Here is a 27,358-nt window from a genome sequence, read left to right as displayed (position 1 = left end):
GTGGTTGAAGGCAGTACTGAACAGGTGAGACTTCAGCGATGTTTTGAATGTGGTGAGTGTGGGGGAGTCTCTAACGGTTTGGGGTAGTGAGTTCCATAGGGTGGGAGCAGCGATGGAGAAAGCCCTGTCCCCCCAGGATCTGAGTTTAGTCCGGATGTGGGGGGATAGGAGATTGGCAGCGGCAGAGCGGAGGGTGCAGGTGGGAGTGTGCCTGTGGAGGAGGTCGGTCAGGTAGGATGGGGCCAGGTTATGGAGGGCTTTGTAGGTTATGAGGAGGATTTTGTACTGGATTCTCTGGGGGATGGGGAGCCAGTGGAGTTTATAAAGGACGGGGGTGATATGGTCACGGATCGAGGTGTGTGTGAGTAGACGGGCAGCGGAGTTTTGAATCTATTGAAGTTTATTGATGATTTTTGAGGGTGCACCATAGAGGAGGCTGTTGCAGTAGTCCAGACGGGAGGTGATGAAGGCGTGGATGAGGGTTTCTGCAGCTGTGGAGGAGAGGGATGGACGGAGACGGGCAATGTTTTTGAGGTGGAAGAAGGCTGCCTTTGTGATGTGTTTGATGTGTTTGTCGAAGGAGAGGGTTTGATCAAGGATGATTCCAAGATTCCGGATGTGAGGTGAGGTGGATACTGGGAGACCATCAATGTTGAGGATGAAGTTTTGGGTGGATTTGGTGAGCATTTTTGGACCAATGATGATGATTTCAGATTTGTTGCAATTGAGTTTGAGGAAGTTTGATTGAAGCCAAGATTTTATTTCAGTAATGCAGTTTGTCAGTGTAGAGTGTGTGGTGGAGGAGATTGACTTGGTGGAGATGAGGAGCTGGATATCATCGGCGAAGCAGTGGAAGTTGAGACCATGACGGCGGATTAATTGACCAAGGGGGAACAGGTAGAGGATGAAGAGGAGGGGGCCAAGGACTGAGCCTTGGGGGACACCTTGGGGGAGGGGAGCGGTGGGGGATTTACAGTTGTTAATGGAGATGAACTGGTGTCTGTCAGAGAGGTAAGATTTAAACCAGGATAGGGCTGTGCCGGTGATGTTAAGGGAGGTTTCAAGTCGGGTGAGGAGAATGGAGTGATTTATGGTGTCAAAGGCGGCGCTGAGGTCAAGTAGGATGAGGATGTTGAGGTTGCCAGCGTCGGAGGAGAGGAGAATGTCGTTTGTGATTTTGAGGAGCGCAGTTTCAGTACAGTGGTTTGAGCGGAATCCAGATTGGAAAGTTTCATACAGGTTATTGGTAGAGAGGTGGTATTTTAGTTGGGAAGCTACAGCACGTTCCAAAACTTTGGACAGAAAGGGTAGGTTGGAGATTGGTCTGAAGTTGTTTGGGGTGTCAGGGTTGAGACCAGGTTTTTTCAGAATGGGGGTGACAGCAGCGATTTTGAGGGATGGCGGGACGATGCCAGTGGACAGGGAGGAGTTTATTGTTGCAGTGATAAGTGGAGAGAGAGCAGGAAGGCAGGCCTTGACAAAGCTGGAGGGGATGGGGTCCAGAGAGCAGGTGGCAGTTTTTATTCCTGTGAAGAGGTCAGAGAGGTCGGTGGTGGAGATTGGGGAGAACTGAGGCAGGGGTTGACAGGATAAGGGGGAGCAGGTGGTTTGAGGGGGAGCAGGTGCGTTGGTGGTTAAGGTGCTGTAGATGTTGTCTATTTTGCTTTGGAAGAATGAAAGGAAAGTGGTGCATTTGTCAACTGTGAATGATTGGGAGATGGTGTCCAGGGGGCTGAGGTGTTTGTTTATTGTAGAGAAGAGTGTTTTGGGGTTTCCGGAGCCAGAGTGAATTATTTGAGAGTAGTAGGTGGAGTGGGCATGGGAGAGGGCATCTTTATAGTGCTGTATGTGGTCTTTGTAGGCTTGGGATGATGGAAGTGAAAGCAAATTAGAAGAATTGTCAAGCTAGTATTGGTATTGATGTTGGTGTGTTATTGTCAGGTGTACTGAGATACAGTGCAAAAAGCAACCTGGAGTATTTTATACATATCAATTCAATCATCATGTAACATAGCTTTTTAATCTATCTTAATTGCTTTTAAATTTATTTTATCGCTATTTAATGGTTCTCTCGCCTAAATGGACAATTACAATTTTTTACAAAATATCAGTGTGGAGATATAATACCAATACTGTTGTAAAAGGGCACTGTTTTCTTTGTAGGAGAATGCAATGACTTATTTTATAGCTACCTACACATCTGCCTTCCAACTCACAGACCATGGCGCTATAAACATCTCTGTACGGATACAAACTATGTGACCTACCTAGACTTTGTTGATGTTTACCTTCATCACTATCATTTGGATAGTAGTAACAGGATTGTTCTGAGTCAGCATGGATTTACGAAGGGGAAATCATGCTTGACTAATCTTCTGGAATTCTTTGAGGATATAACCAGGAAAATTGACAGGGGAGAGCCGGTGGATGTGGTGTACCTTGACTTTCAGAAAGCCTTTGACAAGGTTCCACATAGGAGATTAGTGGGCAAAATTAGAGCACATGGTATTGGAGGTAAGGTACTGACATGGATAGAAAATTGGTTGACAGACAGAAAGCAAAGAGTGGGGATAAATGGGTCCCTTTCAGAATGGCAGGCAGTAACTAGTGGGGTACCGCAAGGCTCGGTGCTGGGACCACAGCTATTTACAATATACATTAATGACTTGGATGAAGGGATTAAAAGTACCATTAGCAAATTTGCAGATGATACAAAGCTGGGTGGTATTGTGAACTGTGAGGAAGATGCTATGAGGTTGCAGGGTGACTTGGACAGGTTGTGTGAGTGGGCGGATGCATGGCAGATGCAGTTTAATGTGCATAAGTGTGCACCTATTGTCTATTGTCTATCACCGTAGGATGAGGGCAGATCAGTGTTCACCCATTAAAAAATGGAATGAATAACTGCAATTGGCTGATATCCCTCTAAACGCTTCCTCTGCCTGTACCTGCCCAAATTTCTTTTAAATGTTATTATTGTACCTGTCTCAACTACTACTTCTGGAGGCTCATTCCAAATATCCACTACCCTCCGTGCGAAAAAGTTGCCCTTCTGTTGGAGTCATCGAGTCATACAGCGTGGAAACAGGCCCTTCAGCCCAACTTGCCCACACCGACTAATTTGACATCACTTCCATTCAAATCCTAATTTTTAAAAGTATTTTATACACGTGCATTCAATCGCCTTGTCAGGTTGGCTTTTAATCTTTTTTACTTTCCCTTTAAGAGTTCACCACGTAATTTCCATCCTAAATTGCCGCCCTTCATTCTTTCACTTGGTCCTCAATTCCTCAGGCAGATGAACTATCTTCCCTGCATCTAGCTCACCAATTCCTTTAAGAATCCTGTACAGTTTGATGAGATAACTGGTTTAGCTGGTGGTTGAAACTTTCTAAAACTATGAATGTTTCTGAATAATTATCACAAAAACTTTGAAAACTTATTCAACAATAATAAAGCAGAAATATTTTGTTAAATTGTTACACATTTCAAAAATGTCACCTATTCCTTTTCTCCAGAGATGCTGTCTGACCCGCTGAGTTACTCCAGCTTTTTGTGTCTATCTTCGGTTTAAACAAGCATCTGCAGTTCCTTCCTACACATACATTATCGATTACTTCATTGCTAAACAGCCATTGCTCTTCAATTAAATGCATAGAGTTGGGACTCCTTATACTATGTTAGAACTGGCCCAGTGCTTTTAGTAGGTTCATTGGGGGGCTGGCACTTTGCACCTTAAAGGAATCCAGTGGAGCAGCAGAGTTACAGAAGTAATGGCAAGTTGTTGACAGAATGGCTAGACCTGCAGTAACACCATGCGTTATTCTAGATTTGCTAGCATAGATTTAGTTTAGTTAATTATTATTGTCATGTGTGACAATAAGGTACAATGAAAAGCTTCTGTTGTTGCGTACTATCCAGTCAGTGAAAATACAATACTTGATTACAATCAAGTGTCCACAGTGTACAGATACAGGATAAACGTAATAATGTTTAATGTGTAGCGACCATAGGGATTGGTCCTGAGAGTCGAACCCTCGGATTGGCCAGCAAGGTCACATGGTGGTGCGACCATAAGGATTGGTCCTGAGAGTCGAACCCGCTGATTGGCCAGCTAGGTCAGGTGGTGGTTTTGGGGCTAAAAACCAGGCAGTGGGAAGAGAACTTCGATGTGAACAGTTTGAGTTAATGGTTGTCTGTAATCTCGTTTGTTATCCTTTGTAATTGAATATTGCTGCCGCAATAAACTTCTTTAACAAAGTACAAGCCTCCAGACTCGCCATAAATGCAAGATTATGTCCAGTGAAGTCGGAGTAAAGATAGTCTGAGGGTCTCCAATGAGGTAGATGGCAGGTCAGGACTGCTTTCTAATTGGTAATAGGATGGTACAATTGCCTGATAACAGCTGGGATGAAACTGTGGAGCAACAAGTAGTATGAAGATAACTGCCGATGCTGGTACAAATCGAAGGTTTTTATTCACAAAATGCTGGAGTAACTCAGCAGGTCAGGCAGCATCTCAGGAGAGAAGGAATGGGTGACGTTTTGGGTCGAGACCCTTCTTCAGACTGATGTCAGGGGGGCGGGACAAAGGAAGGATATAGGTGGAGACAGGAAGATAGAGGGAGATCTGGGAAGGAGGAGGGGACGGGAGGGACAGAGGAACTATCTAAAGTTGGAGAAGTCGATGTTCATACCACTGGGCTGCAAACTGCCCAGGCGAAATATGAGGTGCTGCTCCTCCAATTTCCCTGTCCCTGAATCTGGAGGTGCGTGTTTTCACACCTCCTTACCTCTGCAGGGAAATGCAGGGATTGGCAGCGAATCCATAGAGTGACAATTCTCCAAAAAAATCCAGGCCAAAACATACTTCTAAATTGCTTAAAATGCAGACAACCAGGAGTAATTATTAGAAGTAAAATGTTATTGGCTGTACAAAGAATAGAATACGAAATTTGAATTTGATTTTACTGACGGGGGACTGCCGTGAGGACGAGAGGGGAAGAACAATGGAAGACCCTGAGTGGAGGAAACACTGTGGGGGAGGGGGATAACAAAGGAGGAGCCTTTGTAACTTTGTCAGTGCTGTAGGTGGCAGCTATTTGTAAACATTGGGTATGCAAGCAAAGAATTGCTACAAAATAAGTAATTGCATCTAAATCCTTCTTTACCTTTAGTGTCATGCTCAATTATTACAAATAATTGAACTGTGCCTCATCACATGTGACAATAAAGAATCCTATTCCATTCCATTTCTTCCCATGGCACAGTCTTAAAGCATTGGAGATCAATGAAAATAACTACAGCTTAATGTTAAATTCATCCTGTGCTGGAAATGCATCCCCATGTATTCAGAGGGGACAGCCACTGATTGAAATCCTACCAAATTATTAGAAAGAGATAATGACTAAGATTTGGTAGTCTTTGGCCGTGAGATATATTGCCAGGGTAACACTGAGGCAAGCTGCATACATCCATCTGACAATCTCTGTCGCTTTGACTTTCCCTTATTGGGTGATATTGATTCTCGACCAGAGTCAGTTCTGGGAAATCCCTGGTGTCTGGAACCAGTGATGTCAGTAGCTTGCTGAGCAGCCAACCACATTGAAGGACCCTTACAACAAACAAGAGAGGGAAAAAAAACCTCAATTTAAAAAAAAATGTTTGCACTTTGACGATTAGAGCACATGTGTAGTTTTAACATCGAAAACAAACAAAAATTAAAATAAAACCTTAGATTTTGAGACATTTACCCAATGGAAGTAAACATACATATATAGCTTTGGGTGGATATAGTTCTAGAGGTAATAGAGAGGTAGAGAGTAGAGGTAGAGAGTTATGAACAGTAATTAAGGCTGGGTAAGCCATTAAAGGCTTACCCATAGTGTGCCGATTTTAAGGGTATTTTACATTTTAAAAATAGTTGATAAATAGGTATCTGTAATTCTATCCACGTATTGATTGCTGGGGAAGGCTTCAAAATCATATATACACTGGCAGTGGGGAGGGGGGCACAATTTCTGGATTTCCTTCTTTGATTGCAGGCACATATTCCAAAACATTTTTGACATTTTCATGGCACGTTGAATGACAAGTAGAGGATTGCAGTTTTCCAATAAAATGGATACAATTCCTGAAGATTTATAGGTGCTTAGAAAAGGGCTACCTGATTCTAACATTTATTTTTAAATAGATGGCAAAGTAATAATTGAGCTTGCCATGGCAAAGGTGAAAAGATGTAAACTTTCCTTGTTTTCTTAAGGGGATTAATTCTGGAATCATGGCATTTACATGCTTTAAAAATATCACATCGTGTTTTGGGACAGGTGACATTTGCCAGACCGTTAGATTCCCTTTGGCACTTAGTTACTTGAAATAATTCTTACCTGCTACATAATCACCAAATCCAATTGTTGTCAAAGTGATCACTGCAAAATAGATGGACTCCATAGCTGTCCAACCTTCTATGTGTTTAAATATCATAGCAGGGATAACCACAAACAATACACATCCAAACAGTATGAACAGGCAAGTGGAGATTACACGGATTTTTGTTTGACTGATCTTCCATTTCTGCAAAATAAAAATAAATAAAATTGAAAATATTTAATTGCGTCCAGCCCTCTTGATCATTCCTTTAAATTGTTATCTCGACTGGAATAACAGATAGTATTCCTAAAAATCAAAATGGCATCATAAATGAGTATACATACGCATGAATGCGATGGCCAAAGGATCTGTTTCTGTGATGTACAACTCTGTGTATATATGCGTATATAACTCTATACGTGCTGGATAACACGCAACAGAAATTTTTTCACTGTGACAATAAATAAACTAAATAAATAACTAAATGTCTCTACATCCACTAGTTTTGATGTCAAGTGTAGGAAAGAACTGCAGATGCTGGTTTAAATTGAAGATAGACACAAAATGCTGGAGTAACTCAGTGGGATAGGCACCATCTCTGGACAGAAGGAATGGGTGACGTTTTGGGTCGAGACCCTTCTTCAGACTGATCTCATATGTCATATTTGATGTTATATTTGCCTCAGACATACATCAGTAAGAGAATGAATGCAAGATTCTCCATTGTATCACTTAAACAATGACAAGTAAATGACACACAGGGATAAAGCAAATTCACTTTTGCATAGGTGGAAAGTTAGCTTTTGCAGTTCCACTGTGCTGCTCTTAAGCATAAGGATCTGCTGGATGTTCAGTTATCTTCAGCTTGGATTTAATGCATTTGTAAACAGAATATCAACATTTCACAGACATTATAATTCCAGGGTTTACTGACTGCTGTGCAATGCTGAGGACTGTATCTGCACTCTGTATCTCCCCCTTTTCCTGATCCATTGCACTTGAATTTGTCATTATTGTGTTCATGTATAGTAATATCTGATCTGTACCTCGGTACATATGGCAATAATAAAACTAAACTTAAACTTAAGCATGCTAAAAAGAAATAATTCCATCAATACGATGCTGAAGTTTCTTATTGGAGTTTGTACAATTCCCAAGGGCACTTAGAGGTGATCATCCGATTGAGGATGGCACGCCTGTGCAATCCACTTACCATGAGGAAATGTAACAAAAAGTTAACATTGAAAATGGTGTGAGAATGAACAGTGTGAAGGGGAAAAAAAAGGCAAGTCTTAGTTAGATTGCAACCATACTATATCAGGTTTAGTTTAATTTAGTTTAGTTTAGTTTAATTTAGTTTAGTTTAGTTTAGAGATACAGCGCGGAAACAAGCCCTTCGGCCCACCAAGTCCGTGCTGACAAGCGATCCCTGCACATTAGTACTATCGTATACATACTAAGGACAATTTACGCTTATACCAAGTATACAAACCCAAGCCAATTAACCTACAAACCCGCACGTCTTTGGAGTGTGGGAGGAAACCGAAGATCTCGGAGAAAACCCACAAGTCACGGGGAGAGTGTACAAACTACGTACAGACAGCACCCGTAGTCGGGATTGAACCCAGGTCACTGGCACTGCAAACGCTGTAAGGCAACTCTAAGGCCTCCTGGTAGATTTGTTAACGACTGACAGCCACAGAATGGTTACAGCCTGTGATGGTGTTATTTTGCCTATTGACCGCTTGCTGCCTCAAAATCCAGACAGTCCCACTCCTTTGTGCAATCCCTATAGCCACGTTTTTATTTTCCATTTAAAATTTCATTCAGTTCCTTTTTTTGAACAATAACTTTGAATCTACCCCCACTAGTCTCAGCAGTGCATTACCTGACAGATCAGAGGTTTTGTCCTCATGTCTCTTCTGGTTCTGTTTGAATTTCCTATAGTCTAACTCTTCTTGTTCTTTGTTTATTATTGAGTTTTCACAGAGATATAGACAGAACAGTACAACAACATCAACATAAATAAAATAAGAAAAATAATAAATAAATAAATATATAATAAAACAAGGAGGTACACTTACCAAATAAAAAATAAAAAAGTGACAATGATTTGTTGTCCGGAAATTTTTCAATATTCATACAAACATGTTATCTAGTTCTATATAATATAATCTTCTAATATCTAGTTAAGCATTCATTTAGTTGGTGTCGTGTCTCAAATAAATGATACATTTTTTCCAGTTCTTTTCAAATGTATTCTCTTTGACTCTTATTAAAGATTATTAAGGGGTTGGACACGTTAGAGGCAGGAAACATGTTCCCAATGTTGGGGGAGTCCAGAACAAGGGGCCACAGTTTAAGAATAAGGGGAAGGCCATTTAGAACTGAGATGAGGAAAAAAAAATTCAGTCAGAGAGTTGTGAATCTGTGGAATTCTCTGCCTCAGAAGGCAGTGGAAGCCAATTCTCTGAATGCATTCAAGAGAGAGCTGGATAGAGCTCTTAAGGATAGTGGAGTCAGGGGGTATGGGGAGAAGGCAGCAACGGGGTATTGATTGAGAATGATCAGCCATGATCACATTGAATGGCGGTGCTGGCTCGAAGGGCCGAATGGCCTCCTCCTGCACCTATTGTCTATTGTCTATTGGTATGTCAACTTTTCCATAGCAAGGATGTCTTGAACAATTTCCGGCCACTCTTCCTGTTTTGGACTGTTTTCATTAAGCCAATGTCATTAACACATCCACTTTCCAACTCCTGTGTTTCAACCACAACAACCAGTCTATCCACTAAAATTGTGGTTTAATAGTAGAAAATAGTAGAACTATTCTAGTAATTCTCCTCTGCCTCGTCTCTAAAGTCTTCACATCTTTGTTTCAGGTGATGTGTAGAACTGAAGACGACAGTCTAGTGCAGGGATCTCCAAACTATGGCCCGTGGGCCACATCTGGCCCGCCACGAGATTTTATCCGGGCGACCCAGCCGGGGTTGATCAGGCCCCGACTTGCTTCCCACCAGCAACCGCCCACAGATCAGCCCTCTTAATCCAAAGCCATCTCGTGGCTTTCTCTGCGGTTTCCCTTGCGGATTGAATGGCCCTCTTCTTTGCCAGCCCCGTAATGCCCAATTGGTTGAGGACTTTGCAGAGTGAGCGTCCTGCAAAGCCTCTACCCCCCACCTCTATGGGTTCATAGCGTGTCTTCCAGCCTCCGTCCCGGCACATCTCCACCAGTCCCTAGCACTTTGTGCGTTTCCTCTCATTTGCTTCTTCAATACCTAGGGACTATTCTTATACCTATTCTTCAATTCTTCAGGACCCTAGAGAAGACAGGGGTACAGAGGAACCTTGGAGTACAGGTACACAAGTCCTTGAAGGCAGCAGGACAGGTGGACAGGGTGGTCAAAAAGGCATATGGGTTACTGGCCTTCATTAGCCGGGGCATCGAATATAAAAGTTGGGGATAATGATGGAATTGTACAGAACACTGGTGAGGCCACAGCTGGAGTATTGTGTACAGTTCTGGTCACCACATTATAGAAAGGATGTGATAGCTTTGGAGAGGGTGCAGAGGAGATTCACCAGGATGCTGCCAGGGATGAAGGGCCTCGGCTATGAGGAGAAACTGAGCAAACTGGGGTTGTTTTCCCTGGAGCAGAGAAGGCTGAGAGGGGACATGATCGAGGTGTACAAGATCATGAGGGGCATAGATAAGGTAGATGGCGGGGAACTTCTTCCACTGGTGGAAGGTTCAACAACGAGGGGACATAGATACAGGGTAAGGGGAGGGAGGTTTTGGGGGGATGTGAGAAAGTACTTTTTCACCCAGAGGGTGGTTGGAGTCTGGAACTCACTGCCTGGGGTGGTGGTGGAGGCGGGAACACTCACAACGTTTAAGAGGCATTTGGATGGGCACTTGAAATGCTACAACATTCAGGGCTACGGTCCAAATGCGGGAAAATGGGATTAAAATTAGACTGTGTTTGGTAACGGGCGGCGCGGACACGATGGGCCGAAGGGCCTCTTTCTGTGCTGTAGGACTCTATGACTATGATTCTATTAAGCTCTTCCCAGGGCACTGTCTGGTACCAAATATCAAATACTTGGTACCTGAAATAAATCCAGTGAAATTTGTCTGTGTTACCTATAATGCAAGTCGATCCTTTCTTAAACACAGAGATCAAACTGTATTCCAAGTCAGGAGTCAATAATCAGGAGACTCAAGTGTCTAATTGTCAAAAATAAAAACAGTAACATTCTTAGTTGCAGCAGCATAACAGGTCTGTCAATGCAATACACGTAGAAAAACTCTCATCGGGCGCTATTTCACCAGTACAGTACAGTTGCTTCAAAATACCCCTTCTTTTATACCTACAGCCCTTGTAATAAAGCTTGACATTCCATCAGCTTTTGTAATTAATTGCTGTAAAAGTAATGTTCACTTATCCCAATCAAGTACATGGAAGAATAATTGATAAGGGAGAGCAATTACAGAAAGCAAAGGTTAAATAAACATTTTGCCGCACAGAACAAAGAAAGTTGTGGGTTTAGAAAACTGCTACAGTTTAAAAAGACTTGATATCTGTAACAGGCACGCATGCATATTCAATGGGAAAAGATTATGCATGGATGTGAAAAAACTAACCGAGCCGGGACTTGGGAAAATATAAAAGGTCACTCCACGTTAAAATGGCAGTCAATGAAAAGGTTACAAGGGGATGACGGCTAAGTGATCGACGTAAACATAGTAAAAGAGCACAAAGATATTTATCAAATGCATCATGGATGATGAAGACATGAACAAATAATACATCACACTGACTCAGCAAAGCAGCCAACATAAGCAAAGACATCCCACCCCAGTCATTCCTTCTCTCCCTGCTCCCATCCAGCAGAAGGTGCAGAAGTTTGAAAGTGTGCACCACCAGATTCAAGGACAGCTTCTTCCCCTCCATTGTCAGGCTTCTGAATGGTCCTTCCATAAGCTTAGGCTCTGTCCAATTCACCTCTACCCCATGTGAAAAATGGACTTTGATTATGGAATGATCCACTGCAATGCTAAAAACTGCACTCTGTATCATTGTCTCCACTCTATCTATTGTACTTGATTTTGAGTTGATTATATTTCTGTATAGCATATCTGATCTGTTTGGACAGTGTGCTAAACAAAGACTTTCACTGAACCTTGGTACATGTGACAAACAATAAATCTGAATAAAGCTAAACCTAAGTATAAAGATGTATTACATTAAGGGGAATCAATAGCACAGATGGGCATTTCTGTCATTTGGGACACCGTGAAGGGAGTGAGAGTTAATGACTAAAGGTCAAAGCTCCAGAGCTGAAGGTAGGAAACAATTCCACATGGAAACAATTACATTAATTTTCAACTCTCTTCCACAAGTGACAAATGGTACAATCTGATAATTATAAATCTGGTAGTTATTCAACCAATTGTTTCAACAGATAAGAGTACATTGATTTATGTTACAGATTACCCGTGATCTCAGTGGAACAGACACAAGAAGCTAAATAGTTTATTCCTGTTCTTATAGAAATTAGGACCACCTATATTGTGATTCTTCGACTAATATTAAATTTTCTTCCATTGTTCCATTGCAGAAGACATTAATCAACCATGTGTTTACATGCTCAAAATCAGGTGGAAGAAAACAGGAAAAAGGTTTATTTATTGCAGTCACAAGTTTTTTCATACCAAGAGTGCTGGGTGTATGGAACAATGCTGCCAGAGGAGGTAGTTGAGGCTGGGACTATCCCAATGTTTAAGAAACAGTTAGACAGGTACATGAAAAGGACATGTTTGGAGGGATGTGGACCAAGCACAGGCAGGTGGGACTAGTGTAACTGGTGTAACTAGTGCAGTTGGCAGGTGTGGGCAAATTGGGCTGAAGGGCCTGTTTCCACACTGTTTCACTCTATGACTCTAAGTCATTTTTTACATGGAAATAAAAAAATTAAAGTTGACGTTCTGATTGAACAAGATATATTTTAATAATATTTTATTTTGTAAAACAAATCTTGTTTCAGGCTGAAATTAAATACAAACTATAATTGCAAACCATTTACTTCAATAATTTAAAATGTCCGAAGTGTTCCAACCTGAAACATCACTTATCCATGCTCTCCAGGGATCTGCCTGACCCGCTGAGTTATTCCAGCACTTTGTGTCATTAGTCAATAATTTAACCTAACCAGCTCTTGGAACGAGAGGAAAATAGTCACACGAGCTTTGAGTTCAGGAAGCCACTTTGTGTATGTGAAATATTATACTAACTAACAATCTACGTGGTTTGTTTACATCTCGTGGAAAATATTCCTGAATAACACAACTGTATCAACAGGACATCAAGCATACTTTAGAAATGATTTGGAAATCTTTAGAGTTCATCAATTCAGTGTGTGCCCAATGTGGAGCCCAAATATTAAGTTACATGTTTGCATTCAGGCATGGAGTTTAAATACACTCATAGCTTACCAAACTTAAAATTAAGTGGAGTGTGCACGCTGATGCGCAAAAGTGGAAAGGGAATTATTTATTAAATTGTGGATGGCATAGTGACTCTAGCAGGAATCACAGAATTCCCAATCAGGGGATGTATATTTAAACAGGAAATGTATTGTTAAACAGAAAGTGTAAGAAAATAACTGCAGATGCTGGTACAAATCGAAGGTATTTATTCACAAAATGCTGGAGTAACTCAGCAGGTCAGGCAACATCTCAGGAGATATCAAAATGTGGTCGTAGAGCAGGAGGGCAGGAGAAATCACAGAGAGGGAGAAGCGAGAGAGCATGATGCTGAACTCTCGTCGAAGAGAGGAGGAGTATCAAAATGTGGTCGTAGAGCAGGAGGGCAGGAGAAATTATCAAAATGTGGGCGTAGATGCTCCTGAGATCTCCTGAGATGCTGCCTGGCCTGTTTTTAAACAGAAAGATAACTAGAAAGCATTGAAAATTATAATGGTACAGGGAAGAAATATGTTACTATATAAAATCAGATGCAGGAGAATTAAGAATTAATACCTAGAAATTAAACTGCTATGAAAAATATGGAGTGCAAGACCAAAGCAGAAAGGAACTGTGCTCATTTGTCTCAATTTCACTTCAACCCTAAACATCACCCTGTTCTCCAAAGATGTTGCCTGAACTGCTGAGTTACTCCAGCACTTTGTCTTCTTAAGTTTGTTAATGAACATCTGGACTTTCTTGTTTCTTCACTTTTAGCTGAATTTTGTGTATGCAACTCATGCAATAATTTAATATTTAAACAGTTCCAATTGTTACATGAGCGCATAAGAACAGGGAACAATTTTGTGACGAAGTGCACCAGCCTGACGACACTAGCACTGGTTGAAGTTCTGCCTCGAGCTTTTGGTGAAGCATTTATTATTGACTGTAACCTCTGCTGTAGATCAATAAAAGATCGGGGGCATTTGTTACCAAGATCATCGGCAGCCAGCTATTTACCTGACAGTGTTCTGGAGATCTTAAAATATCCAGGAAGCTCTCCAGTCTGGAGAAGGAATGTTACTGGAAAGAGATTCTTAGGTGATAACTTCAAGGACCCAGTCCCTATGCTGGAAGAACTTTAAAATCTCAGGGATATGCAACACAACTGATGCACCAGCAACTGCACAACCATACATTGTGCTCAATGCATCCTCGATGAGTGACTTGATAACATTTTCTATCAATCATCACTTCTGCCTGATGGTTCACCACATCCTCACATGCTTTTCACCATTTCAATATTCACATCCTCATCTATAGCAGACACAAATGATGTGGACAGAGGGACCAAGTGTACTGCAGCCAACTCTGCTGATAATGCCAAGGTGGGTGATTTAACACGTTGTAGGGACATACAATGGTTCTTATTTTCTTATGTACATTATAGAACATAGAACATAGAACAGTACAGCGCATGAAAGAGCCCTTCAGCCCACAATGTTGTGTAAGCCTAGTTAAACTGATTTCATCTGGCTGTACATGATCCATATCCCTCCATTCCCTGCATTTCCATATGCCTATCTAAAAGCCTCTCAAATGCCACAATAGTATCTGCCTCCACCACCGCTCCTGGCCATCCGTTCCAGGCCTCCACCTCTCTCTGTGTAAAAACTTCCCATTAAACATTTCCACCCTGGGGAAATGGTTCTGACTGTCTATCCTATTTATGCCTCTCACAATGTTATATACTTCTATCAAGTCTCCCTTCAACCGCTGACATTCCAGAGAAATGACACTCTCTTCTCTTTTCTTTGGCAGTGGAAGGAGGCATTTCTCCAGTTTTGTTTTGCATTTATGTTTCAGATTTCCAGCCACTGCATTTTTTTTTCAATTTACTGGCTTTGAGATTTCTCTTCATTCAAGATCATGGCTGGAAGGTGGATGCTGCTAGGAGGTCAAAAATATCTCCATCCTCTCCTGAAGATGGTGTGGACAAGTATCTTGGACCTGCTCTAAAGCGTCCGATGAATAAATTTGCTCAGTGTGGCTAATTGGCCAGAACTGGATTAGAAGGCTATTGAGGGCGTGCAGCGTAGGTTTACTAGGTTAATTCCCGGAATGGCGGGACTATCAAATGTTGAAAGACTGGAGCGACTAGGCTTGTATACACTGGAATTTAGAAGGATGAGAGGAGATCTTATCGAAACGTATAAGATTATTAAGGGGTTGGACACGTTAGAGGCAGGAAACATGTTCCCAATGTTGGGGGAGTCCAGAACAAGGGGCCACAGTTTAAGAATAAGGGGTAGGCCATTTAGAATTGAGATGAGGAAAAACTTTTTCAGTCAGAGAGTTGTGAATCTGTGGAATTCTCTGCCTCAGAAGGCAGTGGAGGCCAATTCTCTGAATGCATTCAAGAGAGAGCTGGATAGAGCTCTTAAGGATAGCGGAGTCAGGGGGTATGGGGAGAAGGCAGGAACGGGGTACTGATTTAGAATGATCAGCCATGATCACATTGAATGACGGTGCTGGCTCGAAGGGCCGAATGGCCTCCTCCTGCACCTATTGTCTATTGTCTATTGAAATCACAATGGATTGGCAATATGTTACGTAATCGGGATGACCGGTAATTTGGAGGCCATCCTGTGGCTATGAATACCTCCAGAGCCTTGTCCCTCTAGCTCAAAGGGTCTCAATATGAGGAAGCCTCTGAGTTGCTGATATCATTTTAGCCGGTGCATTAAGGACATACTGTGTTGACGGCAGGCAATCTTAATGCTGAAGTTTGGAGAGGACAATTAAGGATGGATGTGACTTTGATCAAAGTCACCTCAAGCCTTTTCAGAGTTTTGGAACTTGACACAACCAGAAAATTGGAGAACTTTTACTGCGACACTTGTTTATGTTGAACTGGAAAATGCTTCATGAAGTAAAGAGCTCCCTCCTTCCCTGCAGAGGACACAGTAACTGACATATTCTTGCACACCAGCAATCAGGTATCGGATGCAAGTCAGTTTCTGATTAATAATCACCCCCAGGATGCTGGTGAAGGGAACTTGGGCAGTAATAATACTCACGAGTGTCAAAAGGTATTTGTTAAATTTCTTCTTGTTGGAACTAATCACAGCTGGGCAGTTGGAATGAGATGGAGTAAGTTGTTATCACGCCACACATGTTCAACTGCTGACAGGAACTGAATGCCTGATGGCTCAGACCATGTCTTGGACTGAAATCTTATTCCATGGTGTGTACCTCTCATCTGAACTGCAGGAGAATTATCCTCAAATAAGCTGCTTTTTAAGAATAATTGAATTTTGTGAACCTTGTTGACAAGGTTGTGAATTTTGTAGACCAATTATGTTGGTAGATGACTGCTGGCAATGATCACACACATATTGAATATTCAGGGAGTGTGATAACATTTACTTTTGATAAAAGCTCAGAGTTCACACCAGAAGCACCTATCTATGCTGCCTGCTGTTGTCCACTCATGGAGAAAAAAAATGGATTTCCCTCTACTTGAATATACTCTGTTATACTGTAAGTGTTACAGTGTGCAGCAAATTATAATATGTAGCTAACCCCCCCCCCCCCCCCCCTTTGTTTTGAATTATACAGAAAATAATGGATATCAGAATTATTCTAACCTTTCAGCCCACAGGCTGTTGCACACTGTTTTAGATGCCCATATGCAACATGTGTTTCAGCACAGTTAACAAATGAGTGCTCCATAAGAATCAACATTGCTGTTGTCCAAATTGCACACTTCAGTCTTGGATCCTCACCCAATTCAATCTTTCAGGTAGTTGAAGACCTCCTATAATATTGCAATTATGGATTGCAAATGAAATTCCTCACAAATTGAGGCATGGTGGGCAAATGTATGTGTTCTGGGCCTTTGTGTTCCAGGACTATCTTTCAATTAAAGTCTGAAAAAGGGGTCCGACCCGAAACGTTACCCTTCCCTTTTCTCCAGAGATGCTGCCTGACCTGCTGAGTTACTCCCGCACTTTGTATCTATTTTCAGCATAAACCAGCATCTGCAGTTCCTTCCTATATATCTTTCCATTAAGCCATCTTTACTTCACAAAAACATGTTTAAAATTAGTTATATAATTATATTCTATGTCTTTCAATAAGTTAAAGTATTTGTTGGAAGGTTGATTTGTCTTAATGAACTTATTCAAATAGTAAAGATGTTTTAAAATTATCATCTAATGTATCGTATTTTCAAACATAAAAATGAAAATTGTACTTATCCTTGGCTGAATTAAGTTTAAAGAAATAAAATGTAAATATTGTTCTTTCCATATAGATAAGAAATCTTATCTTTAACACTGCATTTTGAATGTTCTTGCATACAGACCTATCAAGCTGTATCCTCCCACATTATTTTGGTTGATACAAATGGAAGAATTGGTGGAAAATATTTCATGTGGAAGATTAAATCTTTGAGAAGAGGTTAGGGTAGAAATAAATCTCATGTGGTGTAGATTTCTTATCCATAGCACTCGGCTGCTCATTGCTGTATGTTTCCCATATGTTTTATCTATACCTTTGCTATTGCGAAAGATATGCAAACATTTCACTTGAAATATCTGCCTATCAGTTGCACTATTTGCCACGGAATTCTCACAATGGTTTCCAGTTTTGTCTCATGGACACAAACCTCAAAATATATTCAAAATAAAGTTTTAATCAAACTGTAATCGTTACTTTTATATATTACACTAAAACATGACTAATGTCTAATGTTAAGTACACATTTTATATTGAATGTCTTCCAATAATTTAATATCTCTACTGGAAGGTCTTAACCATTTTCAGAAGACCGGGCCTGCACGATATTTTTGCTTTGAGTGAAGGTGCTTTGAGCCACATTGCAATGGTGCATAGTTGGCACATTCAGTGGAGCCAGCAGCATTATTCATTCAGTTACCCTGAGAGGTAATTCCTCTTCTGCTTCAAGTGCTCCTGCTTGGAGCTGTTTAATTTTATTTTTAGAAAAGCTGCCTGTCAAATTTTAATAAAATCATATGTTTTAAAAGAGCCGCGAGTTTGAGGAGAAATGGCAGCGGGTTGGTTTAGATTCTGTCACTTTCTTCGGTGTTCAACAATGCTAGAGCATTAGAGAAGGAGAACAGGAAGATGGAAAGTATAAAATTCTAGAAACCAAGGGGGCAAGGAAAAGCCACTGTGAGAAACTGAGATTATTGGGTGAATAATCTCAGGGGCAGCACATTGGTGCAGCAGCAGAGTTGCTGCCTTAAACCTCTAGAGACCAGGGTTTGATCCTGCCTGCAGGTGTTGTCTGCACATTCTCCCTCTGACCTGCATGGGTTTTCTCCAGGTGTTCCGGTTTCCTCCCACACTCCAAAGATCTAAAGGCTTGAAGGCTAATTGGCTTGGTAAAACTGTAAATTGTCCCGAGTGTGTGTACGACAGCGTTCGTGTGTGGGTGTTCGTCGGTCGATGCTGCCTCAGTGGGCCGAAGGGCCTGTTTCCATTCTGTATCTCTAAATTATCTGAGGGTTCATGACTGGCCAGAAGTGTAACTATACCAGCCACATGATACATTCCTACAAGAGCAGATCAGAAGCTTGTTCTCTATAAAAAAGTGACTCATCTCCTGAAAACTCAAAACAGTTCCACCATTCACTCTGGCTTCGATAGAACATTTTTCATGTGCCTGGATGAGTACTGTTCTCACCATATTCAACTGCTAATAACATTCATGATCAAGCAGCCTATTTGATTGGGATCCGTCCTCTATCATAAATATTCATTTCTTCCACCAGTGAACTGCATTAGTGCAGAATGGATCATCTATAACATAATTTGCAATGGTTTGCCAACCCTGCTTTGACCACACCTTGTAAACCCACATTCTCCACCACTGGAAGAATGAGGCAACATCTGCGTGGAAACACCTTTACATATAAGTTCCACTCCAGGTTTTCCACCTTCCTGAATTGGAAAGACAATGCTAGTCCTTCATCACTGGATCTAAATCCTGAAACTCCCTGCTAACAATACTTCCAAAGCATGGCAGAAAACTGTAGATAAGTCCCTTGACTGTGGATATTGAGTATCCAGCAAAATTTAGAAAGGTTCATTCCTTCTTGCAACATGTGGCAGTTTTGTGGACCCAGCCCATCACAACAGAGACTCTAATGGCTCTGATTGACTGCTGATTGGCCTTCATGGCATCATAGAACTATACACTTCAGATAATATCACTGAGTCCATTGTATCCATGCCAGCTGAAAAATGGCAAATGCAGACTGACTCCCATTCCCAGCACCTAATCTGTAACTGTATAGGTTAAAGTCACTTTGAAAATCAACATCACACAATCTCTCACTTTTTAGCAAATATTACACTATTACAAATATGTGTACCAAAGTTGGTATCCCTGCATGTTTTCCACGTTCTATTCCATTTGCTATGTCCAAGTCCATTCACCCCAATTATCCATAATCCCTTGAACCTCTTCTTGCATTTTCTTCTGAAATCATAATCCCATCTAGTTTGGTCTCTTCAGTAACCTTGGTCTCCCCAGAAAATCTGTTGATATTAATAGTGAAAAGCTGGGCCAAGGCAGCGACTCCTGCCATACCCACTGGTCACAGCCTGTTTATTCCAAAATGAATGCGTAACAGGTTGTGATTCTTCTGAATAATTTCCATGTCATACTCTTTCTCTACAACTCCACTGGCATTTTTTGGTTCCTTCTACCTGCTATCTGTTAAACTTTTTTTTTTTTTAATTCCAGTTACCTACTTGCTATTCACTCCACAATTTTAATAGATTTATCTCTCTTCATTCCCAGTGAAACTATCAGATTTTTCATGTTCAATTTATTTGTGGATTAATTTGAGAACAAACATAAACATATATGGAAACAAACATTATGGAATCAAATGAAAATATCAAAACTGAAAAGTTTAGAATTGAGAAGACTTTTAAAAAAATTAAGTTATTATATTACAGTACAAAAGCTTGAAATGTCTCTGTGAATTAATTTGTTTTCATTGAAAGATTACTTAATTCTTTTCAACAGTACATGTAAAATAAAATATGCACTCGATTATCATGACACCCGCAAAATTGGACACTGAAAGACTTAGTAGCGTTTCTAAAATTTTGAAGATTTATATTACTTACAAGAAATATGTCTTCTACTTTCGTGATTCCTTTTCCAAATATTGTTCCCAATTGATCACCAACACCAGCAAGCAAAAACCCAAACAGAGGAATTCCTAATAAGGCATAAATAATGCAGAATATTTTGCCACCTACAGTATTTGGAGAAATCTTTCCAAAACCTAGGAGAAAATAGAATCAAACTGTTTTAGGCACATGGTGATTTTTAAAATAAATACAATAAATCTAGCAGAAGAACGGGCTCCAGTACAAACATTTATTAAATGGATCTCTCGGTATGAAGATCATGCAATATATTTTAAAGTAATTCATTTTATATTTCAATGCATTGTGACTGATTGAGGTAAATTCTATGGCAGAAGTTCACCTGCCCTTCATCCAACCTCATGTATTGTATCTGCTGCTCCAGATATCAACTTCTCTACATCGGCGAGACCAAGCACAGGCTCGGCGATCGTTTCGCTCAATACCTTCGCTCAGTCTGCCTTAACCAACCTGATATCCCGGTGGCTCAGCACTTCAACTCCCCCTCCTATTCCCAATCTGACATTTCTGGCCTGGGCCTCCTCCATTGTCATAGTGAGGCCCAGCGCAAATTGGAGGAACAGCATCTCATATTTCGCCTGGGCAGTTTACACCCCAGTGGTATGAACATTAACTTCTCTAACTTCAGATAGTTCCTCTGTCCCTCTCTTTCCCCTCCCTCTTCTCCCACTAATCTTCCTGTCTCCTACTACATCCTATCTTTGTCCCGCCCCCTCCCCTGACATCAGTCTGAAGGTTCTTGACCCAAGACGTCACCCATTCTTTCTCTCTGAGATGCTGCCTGACCCGCTGAGTTACTCCAGCATTTTGTGTCTACCTTCGAGGTAAATGGTGTGATTATATTTTATTTATCGGTCATCTATTTTAAATCCTCTACGTATAAAATTGCTGGTTCAACATCTTCCTGTTGCTAGATTGCTTTATCATTGCACTTCTTCTCTCCTGGCATCAAATTAATATACTTGCTCAAAAGCTTCCAATAGCTCTCCAAAGGTTAACTATTCTTTATGTGCGTGCTAAACAGAATTTGTACAGGCAATTTAAATATTATTTCAAGGACATTCAACAGTGGTCACAGTATAATTTGCCCTCACTAAAATTAAGTCATTTTGTATTACATAGAAAAAATAGGTGCAGGAGTAGGCCATTCGGCCCTTTGAGTCAGCACCGCCATTCAATATGATCATGGCTGATCATCCAAAATCAGTCCCCCTTTCTGGCTTTTTCCCCATATCACTCGATTCCCTTAGCCCTAAGAGCTAAATCTAACTCACTCTTGAAAACATCCAGTGAATTGGCCTCCACTGTCTTCTGTGTCAGAGAATTCCACAGATTCACAACTCTCTGGGTGAAAAAGTTTTTCCTCATCTCAGACCTCAATGGCCTACCGCTTATTCTTAAACTGTGACCCCTGGTTCTGGACCCCCCCCAAAATCAGGAACATTTTTCCCTGTCCAATCCTCTAAGAATTTTATATATTTCTATAAGATCCACTCTCATCGAAATTCCAGTGAATACAAGTCCAGTCAACCCATTCTTTCATCATATGTCAGTCCCACCATCCTGGGAATTAACCTGGTGAACCTACACTGCACTCCCTCAAGAGCCATAATGTCCTTCCTCAAATTAGGAGACCAAAATTACACACAATACTACAGGCGCGGTCTCACCAGGGCCCTGTACAACTGCAGTAGGACCTCCGTTGTCCTAAACTCAAATCCTCTTGCAATGAAGGCCTACATGTTATTAGCTTTCTTCATTGCCTGCTGTACCTGCATCCTTACTTTCAGTGACTGATGTACAAGTACACCCAGGTTTCGTTGCACCTCTGGCACCATTCAGATAATAATCTGCCTTCCTGATCTTGCCACCAAAATGTATAACCTCACAGTGCTATGCTTCTGCCCAGTCACCCAACCTGTTCAAGTCACCCTGCGGCCTCATAGCATCCTCCTCACAGCTCACACTGCTACCCAGCTTTGTGACATCTGCAAATTAGAGATGTTACATTTAATTCCCTCGTCTAAATCGTTAATATATATTGTAAACAACTGGGATCCTAGCACTGAGCCTTGCGGCACCTCACTAGTCACTGCCTGCTATTCTGAAAAGGACCCGTTAATTCCTACTCTTTGCTTCCTGTCTGCCAACCAGTTCTCTATCCAGTCAATACCCTCCCCCCAATATCATGTGCTCTCATTTTGCACAATCTCCTGTGTGAGACCGTGTCAAAGGCTTTTTGAAAGTCCAGATACACCACATCCACTGGCTCTCCCTTGTCCGTTCTACTTGTTACATCCTCAAAAAATTCCATTTGATGGAGGATTAAATCTTCTTAACTTTGCACAGAAGACACAAAGTTTGTAGCTACTTACTGTGAAGTCACATTTCTTTGATATCTTGTGAACTCTACACTATCTCTTCCCATTTCTCTTACTTGCATGCATTTTTATCAAGTTTTCATCTCGTTTACAGGTTTGTTCTGGTTAGGCACAGCCACTCAAGAAAGCTTAGTGACTGAATATAAATGAGACTCCTATATGAAAATATATTAGGTCTCCTTCCTCAATTAGCAGACATGGCCATTTCATCTTCCATCAATCTGCTACACACAATTGTTGAAAATCACCCATTCCTTTACAATTCTTCATTAAATTAAACAATGTCACAGATGATAATTAATATGCCATTTAACTAACTTCTGCAATCACTATCTAAAATTCAAAATGAATATTAATTTCCACAGGGTTTATTCATACACCTGTTCAAGTTTTGCATAATTATCTATTAGCAATATTTACTGATATTAGAACCATTCTACATCAAAATATTTGATTCTGTTTGTTGCCATTTTTACATCCTGATAAGGGAATGAATACTATGTTTGGCACTACTGTGCTTGACAAGAAAACCAAGTGTCATTTAAAAAGTGGTCTGTAACAATGAAGGGTTCCTCAGATAAAAAAAAAATTAAAAGCCCAGGAAGCACAAAGACACCACTTTCCCTGTGGAAGACTCCAGTGATTACATCCATAGATCCAGCAACATCTTACAGAGATAGTTACTCTTTTCATGAATAGAATAGGCTTGACGAGTAAGAAGGTCTATTGCTGTTTTTCTGTCCCAGTCTAAATCATTCTAATAAAGCCATGGTGAATAAATCATTCTAATAAAGCCTAACTTTAAACCACTTATGGGAATAAATATGATTTGGCGAATTAAACTAAAATTAGATAAAGAACATTTACCTTCAATGCTGAAATAATGAGATTTTCAATAAATTCACAAGCACAAAAGTGGTTTTCAATGGGAATAGTTTATTCGAAAATAAACATGAGATGACAAAAAGTTTGGGCAAGGAAATTTAAAAGAACTTTTATATATAAATAAACTTAATTATTAACAGACAAGTGTCAACCTTACCCGAATTCATTGTAAGGATAATTCAATTACATTGGTGTTTGACGGATTGAAAAGCTATAACTCTTAATTATTGCACTCAGAAGGTTAGTAAACTTTTTACTTTACTGAAATATGAAAAAAATTGCATGTACGAATTTCATGAGAGGAATCTCTATCTTAGATTTAGTAAAATATTTTTCAGATACAAAGGATAATAATGATAGGCAGATAAAGTATTTGTACTGGTCAAGTTTCCTTGGGGATATAAAACCACAAACAGTAACGCAAGGGAAACATTGGATATGGCATAAAATGTGTGACCAAAGCAATATTAGTTGGGGAGAGGGGATCTATGGGTGGGCTGCAAAATGCTAAAGTGCAAAATGTGTAACGCGTTCTGCACATTAAATCCCTCATCCCAGCCTTGTGCATACTCCCGTCTGTGCATTAGACCCAAAGACATGCAAACCTTACCATCATACTATGAGCTGTTAACGTGGCAAATAAAATTGGGGTATCATTTTTCGGGAAAACTTGGTGAATAAAATTTTGGAGAAATGGGAATTTTTTAGATGTAATTTGGGATTGAAAGAAGATGCGAGGAAAGTGGAGAAGGTGAGGAATTAAAATCAGGGTGATGAAAGGTGGGCAGGAAGAAGAGAGGAGTGGTGAGAGCAGTGGAGAGGAAAAGAGATGGGAGGTGTGGTGGAACATAGAGAGGGAGGTGATGAGTAGAGCAGTGGTGAAGAGGAGGAGTGGATGAGAGGAGCGGTGAGGATGGTACAGAAGGAATGAGAGAAGGTGCAGGAAGGAGAATGGAAGGCAGTGTGGAGATTGGAGAGGAAAGAGGAGAAGGTGAGAGCAGAGGACTCAAATGAATTCTGGTCATTGTTTGTGTACTTATTTCTACGGGGATAGTATATTGCTAAAGATGAGGGAGGGTCCATTATCTTTAGGCCACGTGGGTTTTGAGATGAGCCATTCGGTTCTATCAAAGAAAACCGACAGGCTGATGAGCAGAAATGCTATTAGGTCATAAGGTCATAAGGTCATTAACCCCATTCTCCTGCCTTCTCCCCATAACCTCTGACACCTGTACTAATCAAAAATCTAACTCTGCCTTAAAAATATCCATTATTCGGGGTGTAAGCATAGCCCGACAAGCAGCAAAATGACCAGAGATGGCTCTAGAAGTAAAAGAGGCAGGAGGACTGAGGTAATACGGCAGGGGATAAGGTGGTGCATGGAGCGGAAGTTTGGCCATTCATAAATAAAGTTTTAAAATCAGAGCACAAGATATCAAGAACAGAGGCAAAGCAATCAGCAACAGTCCGTTGTAAACAAGACTAATAGGGCTAGATTCAGAAGTGCCTGCTTTTGAGTAGAATGTGGAATCGCTTCAGCAGAACTAATAGCTCAATGTGTGGCAGCAACGGAGATGTGCCTGTGTCAGTGGGCAGATGCACACGAGGACCAAGAGGCCCAGGTTACAGAGTCAAAGTAGCAAAGTCCCAAAGATGTGTGCGATTAGTAGGCTGGCCAAATGATGTAGTCAACACTAATCAGCTATGTCTACTGATAAAATCAGGAAAGAGCGAGGCTCATAAAATATTTTTATGGGTTAGATTTTCAGCAGAGTCAAGAAAAAAGTTTTTTTTAAATCCTAGCATTACTCATCACAGATGTGTGCTTCATTTAGCATTCTGGAACATCCTAATCTGTTGTGCAAGTCAAGATTTGCCCAAGTTCAAATAACAGCAGCAACTCCTACGTGGAGTACAACTTCTTATCATGTTTTCCACCTCCACAGGCCTAGATCAATCATTCTAGATCAATCATTCCTTTGGGCAGAAATGCCTCTTCCCCCATCGCTTGCTTGTTCATACTAAAACACTGCTCAGAACCCACATCTTCCAATTAGTTTTAGTCCACTCTTGGAAAGTTACCCTGGCAGCCTTCCCTACAGACCTGCTGCCTCTGTCTGCTGACTACAGTGCATTCAGAAAGTATTCAGACCCCTTCACGTTTTCCACATTTTGCTACATTACAGCCTTATTTTAAAATGGATTAAATTCATTTTTTATATCACCAATCTACACACAATACCCCATAATAAAAAAAGCAAAAACAGGTGTTTAGAAATTTTTGCAAAGTAATTAAAAATAAATTATTGAAATATCACATTTAAATAAGTATTCAGACCCTTTACTCAGTACTTTGTTGAGGCACCTTTGGCAGCGATTACAGCCTCAAGTCTTCTTGGGTATGACGCTACAAGCTTGGCATATCTGTATTAGGGTAATTTCTCCCACTCTTCTCTGCAGATCCTTTCAAGCTCTGTCAAGTTGCATGGGGAGCGTCGATGCACAGCATTCAGGCCAAAGAGTTCAATCTTGGTTTCATCAGACCCGAGAATCTTGTTTCTCATGGTCTGAGAGTTCTTTAGGTGCCTTTTGGCAAACTCCAAGCGGGCTGTCATGCGCCTTTTACTGAGGAGTGGCTTCCGTCTGGCCACTCTACCATCAAGGCCTGATTGGTGGAGTGCTGCAGATATAGTTGTCCTTCTGGAAGGTTCTCCCATCTTCAAAGAGAAACTCTGGAGCTCTGTCAGAGTGACCATCGGGTTCTTGGTCACCTCCTGACCAAGGCCCTTCTCCCCCGGTTTGGGCGGCCAGCTCTATGAAGAGTCCTGGTGGTTCCAAATTTCTTCCATTGAAGAATGACAAAGACCACTGTGCTCTTCAGGACCTGCAATGCTGCAGAAATTGTTTTATACCCTTCCCCAGATCTGTGTATCGATGCAATCCTGTCTCGGCGGTCTACGGACAATTCCTTCATCTTTGTGGCTTGGTTTTTGCTCTGACATGCACTGTCAACTGTTGGACCTTATATAGGCAGGTGTGTGCCTTTCCAAATCATGTCCAATCAACTTAATTTACCACTAGTGGACTCCAATCAAGTTATAGAAACATCTCAAGGATAATCAATGGAAACAGGATGAACTCGATTTTGAGTGTCATAGCCAAGGGTCTGAATACTTATGTAAATGTGATATTTCAGTTATTTCTTTTTAATTACTTTGCAAAAAATTCTAAACACCTGTTTTCACTTTTTTATTATGGGGTAATGTGTGTAGATTGCTGATTAAATTTTTTTTTTTAATCCATTTTAAAATAAGGCTGTAACATAGCAAAATGTGGAAAAAGTGAAGGGGTCTGAATACTTTCTGAATGCACTGTCTGTTGGAAATATAAATTATAAGATATAATAACTATTTTGATATTGATCACTTTAAACTAATGCCAATATCAAAATTCCATTTGCAGTAACTAAAAGATTGAGAGATTATCGCATGAAGACAAATAGTTTTATACTGAATTGAGATAATGTAGAATCTCCATTATTGAAAACAATTTAGTGTGGAGTGCACAAAATGTAATTGAAAATCCGAGATTACCTTTCTCGTTAACATACCTGAATTTATTGCATGGAGAACACACGCAAATCATGTAACAGTAAATGACAACACGTACAACTTAATTTTGTGAAGAACATGCACTTGCTGTCAAATAGCACATTGGGCAAAGTTTGATGATTTTGGCACAGCTGAAATGTACGAGACGTGATGATGCTCAGAGTTCACTTCCTTCAAATTAATGAGGCTAACATTAATTATGAATGATGGATGCAAGATTTATTAGAAATGTCTTACCTATGGTAGTTATAATGGTGCCAGCAAAGAAGAAGGAGCTGCCTAAATCCCAGTGGCTGCTTTGATTGGTGGAGTTCCCTGCAGGATTAACACCTGCATTTACAGCTTCCATCACATGCTGTCAGTTTGAAAAGTATACATCAGTGAACCTCCAAAATTTTCATCATGCAACAGTAAGACATATTTAATAAATCA

The 27,358-nt window shown here is 40.7% G+C and overlaps 1 protein-coding gene across 1 annotated transcript in view; it reads right to left on the bottom strand.

The window, feature by feature from the left end:
* The window catches only part of kcnk2a (potassium channel, subfamily K, member 2a), a 90,868-nt gene that overhangs the window by 10,495 nt on the left and 53,015 nt on the right, over nt 1–27,358 (bottom strand). Inside the window, exons 3-5 of the mRNA XM_078405802.1 lie at nt 27,164–27,281; nt 20,005–20,165; nt 6,386–6,572 (exon numbers count right to left, since the gene is read on the bottom strand). Coding sequence (XP_078261928.1) covers nt 6,386–6,572; nt 20,005–20,165; nt 27,164–27,281 — 466 coding nt within the window. The remainder of the gene's footprint in view (nt 1–6,385; nt 6,573–20,004; nt 20,166–27,163; nt 27,282–27,358) is intronic.

Source organism: Rhinoraja longicauda, chromosome 9, assembly GCF_053455715.1.
Source record: "Rhinoraja longicauda isolate Sanriku21f chromosome 9, sRhiLon1.1, whole genome shotgun sequence".
NCBI classification, from domain to species: Eukaryota; Metazoa; Chordata; class Chondrichthyes; order Rajiformes; family Arhynchobatidae; genus Rhinoraja; species Rhinoraja longicauda.
The sequence above is the reverse complement of the archived record's forward strand: the minus strand, read 5'-3'. Positions and strand labels throughout refer to the sequence as shown.